General features: G+C 39.4%; 1 protein-coding gene across 1 annotated transcript; it reads right to left on the bottom strand.

Moving 5' to 3' along the window:
- Positions 1 to 1998: 1998 nt before the first annotated feature.
- LOC133832210 (uncharacterized) lies at positions 1999 to 4716 on the bottom strand. Its single transcript, XM_062262584.1, has 6 exons — positions 4308 to 4716; positions 4056 to 4135; positions 3826 to 3932; positions 3163 to 3655; positions 2763 to 3114; positions 1999 to 2627 (listed from the first exon to the last, which is right to left on the bottom strand). Exons 1-6 carry the CDS (start codon positions 4714 to 4716, stop codon positions 1999 to 2001), a joined length of 2070 nt encoding a protein of 689 aa, XP_062118568.1.
- Between the last annotated feature and the right edge of the window lie 5399 nt (positions 4717 to 10115).

The raw sequence follows: 10115 nt of genomic DNA on the forward strand, positions 1-10115 counted from the left end.
TCCAATAACTCCTATTTCTGAAGCTTACAACTCGCGGTTGGGGCCAAGGATCTGGATTTTCGACACGTGTTCGTGGGACGTAAGTATTGGCAGATGGGGGAGGATTCCTCCTATTGTATCCATAAGCTGGAATGTCCCGTTAAGGATGAGGTGGTGTCAGATGTCTTATAGGTGATGGGGGATGTCTTATTGGTGAGGCTATCCTTGTTCCATCAGGGCAGACTAAATTATCTCGCCTATGTTCTACTCCAATGTCTCTAGTTCTTTGTGCCTGGTGATCCGATTGCGGCATAGGAGGGTTTGTTGGAGCGTTTTGTCTTCGTGAGCCCGTCCCAACCACCCCTCGTGGATTTTCATGGGCATTCTTAGGGGTCGGTGACGAAGGCACCGAACTTGGGGTTGCAGTTCTAACCGACCGACTGACATGTTGACGACCCCTATGATGATCGATGGGTCGAGCATTCTGGAAATCTTTCCCCGTAGGTACAGAACATGGAGTTGCAATTATGAATGATCGACTCGGTTTGGGTCGGTTATTTCTGTGGGACTTATGAGACCCACTCTGCCTCTTTCCGACATTAACGTTGGTTGTCAAAGGGGGTAACCGAGCCAAAACCTCCTCGATCTTCATGTTTGCCTTAGCGAGATGGCTCCTCAACTGCATGTTTTCCAACTCGATGGTAGTTAGGTAGTTTGGATTTGGATTCGGCGGCAATGACGCCGAACACCCAATGTCGCCTTGTCCCACCAGTTGTTTTCTCGAATGTTGCTGAATCTCAGGGCCATGTTCGTTCGGAATAGCGGTATGATGGGCCTCCTGCCCACCAGGCTGTTCCATCTCATTATCATGCATTGAGCGAGTGAGCACCATGATGAGAATCGACTGGGATTTTGACGAAGCATTAATTTTCTCTCAATGAAAGCACCAAACTGTTGACGCAGTTTTTTTGCCAACAATGTATTAAGAAATAATAAGGCAGATTAGTGCTTAATAGTAAACCATAATGGAAAATAACCAAAATTCACTCAAGAACACATAACTTTTACGTGGTTCAGTGGTTAAAATCTACCTAGTCCACGAGTCAATATTATTGTTGTTTCTCTCTCTATTTTGGCAAAGTTTCGGTATTACAGAATTCTCTCCTTTTTTTTTTGGTTATTTGATCAAGAAGGGAAATTTTATTGATCAAACTAACACAGAACAGCCAAAGGCAGGAGCAAAGAACTCCCCCAACAAATTACAATCTATGGACAAAATCTAACATTTGTCTCTCTCTAGAAGACAACTTCCTAGAATTAAAATTAAGCACTCTGACTTTAATAGTAAACCGAATCAAGCTATCTATTTTAGAAACAGAATAGTAGATATTATCAAAGCAACACTTGTTCTTATTTAACCAAATAAAATAGATGAAAGCAGCAAGAGCCGCAGCCACCACCTGGAACAACCGATCTCTACTGCAACCAGCCAACCACACACGCCATTCTTCAAATTTACCAGGCCAAATCACCTCGCCTAGCCAACTATAGATTTTCTGCATGACCATCTTAGAGAAAATACACTCAAAAAATAGATGGGAGTGAGACTCATTAACCTGAACACAAACAGGACAGAGTATAGAAAAAATATTCACATGAGAGTAATGGAGTAAATCTCTAGTGAGTAAATGATTGTTGACTGCTTGCCACAAGATGAATCTATGCTTAGGAGCTGATAGTTTGCACCAAACCGAACTCATATAATCAACCTTCTCACCAGGGAGAAAATGATTATAAAGCTTGCCCAATTGAAGTATACCATGCACTTCAGCAGCTGCTAAAACTAGCCCAGACACATAATTACAAAGCTTAATCAGCTTCCTCCAATACCAGCTATCATCTTGCTTCAAAATATAATCCCAGAGTTGAGATCATTTTAAATAAATGTTTTTCACCCATTTCACCCACAATTGGTCCTGCTTAGACAAAATAGCCCAAATAAATTTTGCAAGCAAGATCTTATTCCATGCTGGCCCTTCTCAAAATCCCAGGCCTCCATAAGCCTTCCGACGACAAAAAAATTCCCAAGAAGAAAGATGGAATTTTCTTCGGGATCCCAATAGGAGCTTTAGCAATTTTTGACAACCCTCCAAAGTAGATATGAGATTTATTGTGGTTGATAGATAAGCCTGAAACCTTTTGAAACTCAGCAAGCGCTCTATGAAGGATCTGCACTGATTGAGAATTAGTTTTGCAAAAGATAAGCAGATCATCAGCAAAACAAAGATTTACAAGGTTTAGAGATTTGCACATAGGATGAAATATGAAACCTTTCTCCTTGGATGCTTTGATCAATATTCGGGTAAGGTAGTCCATCACAATAACAAAGAGCATAGGAGAGATTGGATCTCCTTGCCTAAGACCTTTGCCTCCCTTAAAATGCCCTTGAATTCTACCATTCATCACTAATGAATAGGAAGCACCCCTCAAGCAAACCATGATCCATCTAATGAATCTACTAGGAAAGCAAAGAGCATTTAATAAATTCTCCAAGAAATCCCAATCAATAGAATCATATGCTTTACTAAGATCAATCTTCATAGCACACCTAGGAGAACTATTTTTCCTATTATACACCTTAATCAAATCTAGAAAGATAAGAACATTGTAGGTAAGAGATCTGTGCTTAATAAACGCACCTTAATTTTGATTAATCAACGAGGGAATAACTGTAGCTAGCCGACCACAAAGCATCTTAGAAATGCATTTATAGATAGTAGTACAGCAAGTTATAAGTCTGAAACCAGCTGCATTAGTTGGTTGGTCCACCTTAGGAATAAGCACCAGAAGCGTTTCATTTAAACTTTTAGGAATTTTTCCTGTTTCAAAAAAATCAAGGACAGCCAAAGACACTTCCTTACCTATATCTTTCCACAAGTCTTTGAAAAAACCAGCCCCATACCCATCAGGACCATGGCTCTTGACTGAATGGATGCTAAATAAGGCAACTTTAACATCATGAAGGGAAAAAGGCTTACTTAACTCCAGCTGGGTATCAAGATCTAAAACCGGACCAAAAGTGATACTTTGAGGGTCAATATGAACATTATACCTACTAGCACAGCCCAGGAAACTCTGAAAATGCTAAAGAAAATGAAGAGTAACCATCTCATAGTCATCTACAATTGTACCATCAGCAGAAATGAAAGAAACTATCCTGTTGGCAACTTTCCTTTTCTTAAAACTAGCATGAAAATAAGAAGAATTTTCATCCCCAAACCTAAGCCAAGTGATTTTACTCTTTTGGCGAAGAAAACTCTCATAGATTTTCTCTTGCCTACTAAACTCCAAATAAGCTTCTCTTTTTGTAGAAATCATAGAGATATTACTAGGATAATCATACAGAGTAGACTGGGCCTGCTGGAACAAGTATTTACTTCTCCCAAAGTTACAACCAACATCACCCATAACCCTCCAATTAAACCTCCATAGAACATGTTTGAGCCGAACCAGTTTCTCAACTAACTTCGCCAATCCACTGCACTCAGTACAGAGAGGTTTGGACCAGCTATCTAACATTGTTTCCCTTAATTGAGCATGAGAAGACCACATGTTATAATAGCAAAACGGCTTAACTCCCATTCTTTGAATTTCAACATGCTTAATAAGAAGAATGCTATGATCAGAAACCACCTCCCATTGAGAAAAAGTTAAATCCAACGGAAAAGAATCCAACCAAGCCTCATTTGAGAAGACCCTATCCAACTTAGAAAAAATGTGATTCCCCCTTCTTGATTATTAGACCAAGTAAAGTGAGGTCTCATAATCTTCATTTCTTCAACCAACCTGAGAGCCAGCCATTGTTGGGCATCCTCCATTTCCTTCACTGATATAGGTCTCCCTCCAATTCTATCATTAACATTAAAGGCTGCATTAAAATCCCCCATGATTATCTACAGTTTTATAGGTAAATGCAAGTGAGCCAGATCATGCCATAAACTCCTCCTAGTCTCCAAGCTGTTAGAACCATACACAATGGTGAGACAAAAGTCTTGATTCCTACTACAAATTCTAACTCTACAATGCAACAATTGAGCATTCTCCTGAATAACATCAACTTGAGCTAGATGAGCTTTCCAAATCAACATAATTCTGCCTTCAAGACACACACTATTATAATACATCCAATCAGTAAAAGAAGAACTCATAATTTCCTTAATTTTGTCCCCCTTGACTTTAGTTTCAATTAAAGCCCCAATACCAACTTTATTCAATCTACAGACATCCAAAACAGATATCTGTTTATTTTTCCTATTCAATCCTCTAACGTTCCAGCTCAGTATGTTGCAAAACTCCATTTAGACCAGTAGGTACCAAATCATTCGGATTCTTCAGATTCTCTCGCAGAACACTATAAGAATTCTGAGATTGCTCAAAAGGAACCGGTACAGTAGTTTTCACATTCCCAGTTCTTTTCGGAACATGCCAACATATATCACTAGGACCAGCACCATCTTGAGAAACTTCTTGAGGAGTTTGTTGAACCACTCTGGAGCTACACTGCTTTGAACCATCAGCAGCTACATCCTTAGATATATCAGTTTCTGGTATGCTCTTAGACTCTTTCTTCCTCCAGGCGACTCCAGCAACAAACTTACATGAGGTAGCAGTATGTCCCAGCTTCTTACAATTAGAGCACTTGGTAGGAAGCCACTCATACTCAATAGGTTGTTCCATAACCTAACCCCTCTCATTGAGATAGCTGATGAATTGAGGGAGCTTATCTGCTATTTCCATATCTACTAAGACTCGGGCAAACTTTAACATAGACCTATCCTTGGTAATCTTATCTACCATAATTGGCTTACCAATTGTACTAACGAGAGCACTCAAGCACTTAACTTCCAATATTGTAACCCAAGATCAGGTAATCTGATCCACATCGATACTGATTTTACTGATCTTAATGAATCAATATCTGTTGTCCAGGGACGTAGAATAACAGGTTTCTTGTCAAAGTGAACCACACCAGATTCCAGCACCAAGTCACGCGTAGCTTCATCTCAGAATTTTACCATTGTAAAACCTGAATTCAGACGAGCCACACTCTCAATACCATGCTTGCCTCAAATCCGTTTAATGAAACCTTCAAAGATGGCTAATGGAGGATTAGCTCATATCACCACACAAATCAAAGCAGATTTCCAAAATGATGCTTCCACTTCTATCTCATCAATTTCCAATTTAGCAACTAGCTTACCGTCTTTATGCATAGGTTCTGAAAATTGCAGCTGCATACCACCATAAGAAGGGAGAGATTCTTTGAAACGAGCCCAATTTGCCTTGGCCGATTCTTGGAAATTCCTATCATCAACCTCGGCAGCCCATGACAACAAAACCTGTTCACAATCGGTTGCACTAATCTCCTTCGCATAAGCTCCAAAATCCCTAGGTTCAGACCCCCGCTTCTCATCAACAGCACCCACCACCTGTGCACTAACGCCGAAATCCCGAGGTTCAGCCCCTACGTCTCAACAATAGTACCCACCTCTTTAGCAAACTATTCCTCCATAACCGGAGACGGAATAAGAATATTGGATGAAGGGAGCTCTGGTAGAACATCTTTTTTGTCTAGCTTCTGCACAGATTTACGTCTCCTTGCCATGGATGGAGAGAAACCTGAGACTCACGCTTAACTTTTACCACTATTCTTGCTAAAACGAATTCTCTCATTTTCCTATTTAATATTCCCAGTATTTATAGGAGAATTTCATGGATAGGTTTGGGTAACCATGTGAGTCAATCACGCATTTATATAACATCTACATTCCATACAAATAATTCCCATTTATATTGGGATATGATTTGATCACAAAGTAAATATGTCCTGTTATCTTTGATAATAAATATGACAGCCTGATCATGGATAAGCATATAAGCAAATCCTGAATCTTTGGGGATCCTTTGGTATGCAGTATAAGTTATATCAGAATCACTTGAGCTATGTATCTTCCACGGGCTTGTATTCTGACAGCTATCCGACCCCGAGCTAGCGCTTTAATGACTTATCTTATTTGTAGTTCGTGGTAAAGTCAAGATGCATAATACCAGGTCTGATCATTATGAACCTCGAGCTATCCGTCAAAATAATAATCAAATATTCTACTTGATTACTTTTCCACGTATCTGTCTGCCAGCTGTACCCGAGTTGAGTGAATGAACTCGTGCTAAGATTAGGGTACAACATGAGCCTTTAGGTTTGGGTTCCCGCAACTCAAAATACAATTTGCCCACTTCTCCCAATTTGAGTCGCGGCTCACCCCTAAAGGGTCGTGATGTTCAACTAAGCAGAGAGTCCCGAGCTCAAAACCATTGGATACGCACTGTGGTGCAACCCGCCTATTGCCGTGGTGCCAAGGCAGTTCGGGGCACCTCCATGTCTCACTGAGTTCATGTGCACCGCGACACCCCAAGAACAGTGCGGCGGTGCAACCCCGCGAACCCATAATTCCAGTAATTTTAAGAATCCTAAATCGACCCAAAATCGTCCCACAACATGGTTTTACCCAGAATCGACCATGGAAATGGTCTCAGCAACTCAAAAATACAATAAACCACTTTACAAACTCAACAAAACTCAATTAAAACTCAGCATTCAAGAAATCTTTAAAAACTTAAAAAAAAACTAAGAACTTAAAACTCGAATTTACCTCTCCTAAGAACGATTCTCCCCTGTTTTCCTAAGCTTACAAGCCTCCAATCCTGACCACAGCTTCAATTCCCACCAAGGATTGCTCTAGACTCAAGATTTCTCTTCAAAGTCAAATGAACTCTACCAAAGAGGGAGAGAGAGAGAGATTTTTAAATCTGAGTTGATAAACTCAGCTGATTAAGATAAACCCATGGTACAAATGGCCTTACTCACTTAATTCCCTCTCAAAGCCCCTCAAGGGCAAAGACGTCATTTCGACTCTCTAATTCCTGCTCTATACTCAAAATTTCCAAATAAGTCTGCTAAACCCGGGATATCACTATTTTCCCAGAATACGACTCATACTCCAATGATTCTTGGTGACTCACTAAATTACAAAAATACCCATTGGCTCACCTCGAACTGGGTATTATCTATGTTGTGACTAAACCACTATCTTGCTAAAATGAACCAACTCTTGTTGTAACGTCCAAAATTCCCTAGTGCCTTGATTAGGGGACAGGAGGGCAATACTTGGTTTATGGTATTAATGTGTGATAATATGCATGATTATGTGATTTATATTATTATATGACTAATATTGCATGTTTAAGTATATTAAATATGTGTGTGGGTCGTTTCTTAATAGAAAAGCATTTTCAAAATTTTGACTCGTTAATGGTATATTTGAATATATGATTATATATTTGTGATATATGATGAGACCACATTATTATGTGGATATATTTGGATTATTCGGCATGAGACGACCCTAGCGAGCAAAGTAGCGGTTTGGTCATAACGGGGTCAAATACCGGGCTCGGGGCAAGCCTAGGGGTAATTTGGTAATTTAGTTCATGACCAGGAATTTTTGGGTAATGGTAATTTTATTTGGAGATAGTTGAGACTTATTTAAAGAAATGGTTAATTGTGGTGGTAAAATAGAAAAAGGGCCTTAAGGGGATTAGGTGGCAAATTAGGGGCTTAAGGGAAAAGTGGTCATTTTGTTGTTAATTTAGTGACTTAGTCACTTACCTTTGGCTTAAGGAAACCACAAAGCAGCAGAAAAAACAGAGCATGCCTTTCTCTCTCTCTCGGTTTATACTCTCTCACTCTAGCTCTTGAAATTTTCATTGAAAAGCTTGGATTTAAGGAATTGAAGCTATGGATTGCTTGGGGGATTGCTAGGAAACTCTTTAATTCTTGAGGTAACAATTTTCCAAGCTTGAATCTTTAGTTTTTCCTCTGCTTTACTGTTTTTATGAAGCTTATAATTTGATGTTAGTTTTGCGAAGTTAATGAGGGTTTTGGGAAGTTTTTGATTTGGTTTTGATGTCTAAGACGTGTAGAACTAATCTCTGGGTTCAGTTGTGGGTTTGGCTAAGGTTTGGGATTGATTTTTGAGGTTTGAGACTTGGAGAACATGAAGAGAAAAACCCAAAAATTGGGTTCTCTATCATTGGCACTATAGCGCCTAGTAGGTGGCGATACAATGCAATTGGGTCTCTGTCATTGGCGCTACAGCGCAGGTCAGGTTGATAGGTGGCGTTTCTAACTTTGGCGCCGTGGAGCCTGGTAGGCGGTGCCATAGCGCAGTACTATTTTTTAGGGCATGAATTTTTGTACTTTTTGGGGTTTTGGCCTGAGGGCTTGGGGGACGATTCCACCACCCTGTTTGGTGGGATGGGAGGTTCCGAGAGCGCGAGATTGGTCCCAGGATTGGATTTTGGAACTTAAACTCATTGAAACATCATTTATGGTTGTGACTAGGTTACCGCTAGGGCTCGAGACATGATCGTGCTCAAAGGTCATTTATATATATAACTTGTGCTCGGACCAAAGGTAGAAAACTGCACCCAATACGTGATATATGTTATTAGGGCTTGGTCCAGTTGTTGATTATAACTATCAATAGGGATCGGGCCCCTGAGAATGAACGTGATTAAGGCTATGTTTGTGCTCGTTGATTAAGCATGCTTGAATGCTCTGTTTCTAGATAATTGTTTACTGATTGTTTACATTGTCTGCATAATTAGGGCTCGACCCCGTTAAGGAACATGGTTATTGCTATGTTTGTATTTGATTGGCTGAAATATATGATTATCATGTATGCATACTTGAATTATCTGAAGTATGCCTATCTGTATCTATATTTGTATTTGTATATGCATCGATAGCAGGATATATGAATACTTGTTAGAGGCTTGACTTATTAGTCCAGAGATTCAATTGCACATTGCGCGCTGATCAAAAGGCTAAGACTCGATCAGGGATGTACTATTACGTTGACTGACCCTATGGTCGCTTAGAAAACATAGCGCTTGGCTAGCTCTATGGCTAGTTACTCAGAGCTAGGGCTAAGGGCCCCGGGTGACTCTATGGTCACACAACTATGACATAGGGTCCCAGGTTGACTCTATGGTCATCTATTCAGGGAAAAGGGTCCCAGGTTGACTCTATGGTCATCTGATTAGGGCTGCGGGCCCAGAATGATTCTATAATCATTTATTTGTACTTGTATGCATGCATGAGTAAGTTATTACTGCTGGGTATGCTAGATATACATCTGAATCTGTATATATTGTTCATGCACTTGTATTAAGTTTTCTTGCTGGGCATTGGCTCACGGGTACTATGTGGTACAGGTAAAGGGAAAGGAAAGCTGGACCAGCCATGAGTTGGAGAGCTTAGGTGGCGATGTGTACATATGTGGCCGCTTGACCACCACGGCCAAGGTTTCTCAGACGAACTAGGGTTAAACCCTCTTTTTGCCGCTTAGGTTGACGAATTGTAACTTTTGAGTTGTAATGACCATTTTGGAACTGTAAACAACTTTGTAAAGATTTATTATGGGATCTCGTGTACAGTTTAGTGTTTTAATGAAATATCCATTCATTTTGACCGAAATTTTTAACCCTTGACTATTAATCACATTTAGATGCATGTTTATAGCCTAATGACTCATTTAGCGAGTTAAACACTATTTAAAACATACAGTGTAACGGTCTTGGCTAACCAGGGCGTTACACCTGCCAAATTTCTCAAATATATCCACATAATAATGTGTTCTCAATTATATAATATCATATAATCATAATTATACCATCAGCAGGTTAAAATTACAAATATGCTCATTTAAATAAAAACGAGTCTATTTCGCACATTTAAACACTTAAACATACATAATCAGTTATTAGACTCATGAAATTCACATAATCAAATAAATATCTAATTAAATCACTTATTAATACATAATAATCAAATACCCTAATGAAAGTATTGAGCCTTATTAAGAAGTTTGTCACCTTACATTATTAAATTGGTTATACGGTTGTATGAAAAGTCAACTAAAAAAATGTAGATGGGACCCACGTTTAAGGCACCAGTATCCAATTTTGTTTTGAAAAAATATTAAAAACTATGACGTTTTTCAATATAATGAAAA

This window comes from Humulus lupulus, chromosome 4 (assembly GCF_963169125.1).
Source record: "Humulus lupulus chromosome 4, drHumLupu1.1, whole genome shotgun sequence".
NCBI classification, from domain to species: Eukaryota; Viridiplantae; Streptophyta; class Magnoliopsida; order Rosales; family Cannabaceae; genus Humulus; species Humulus lupulus.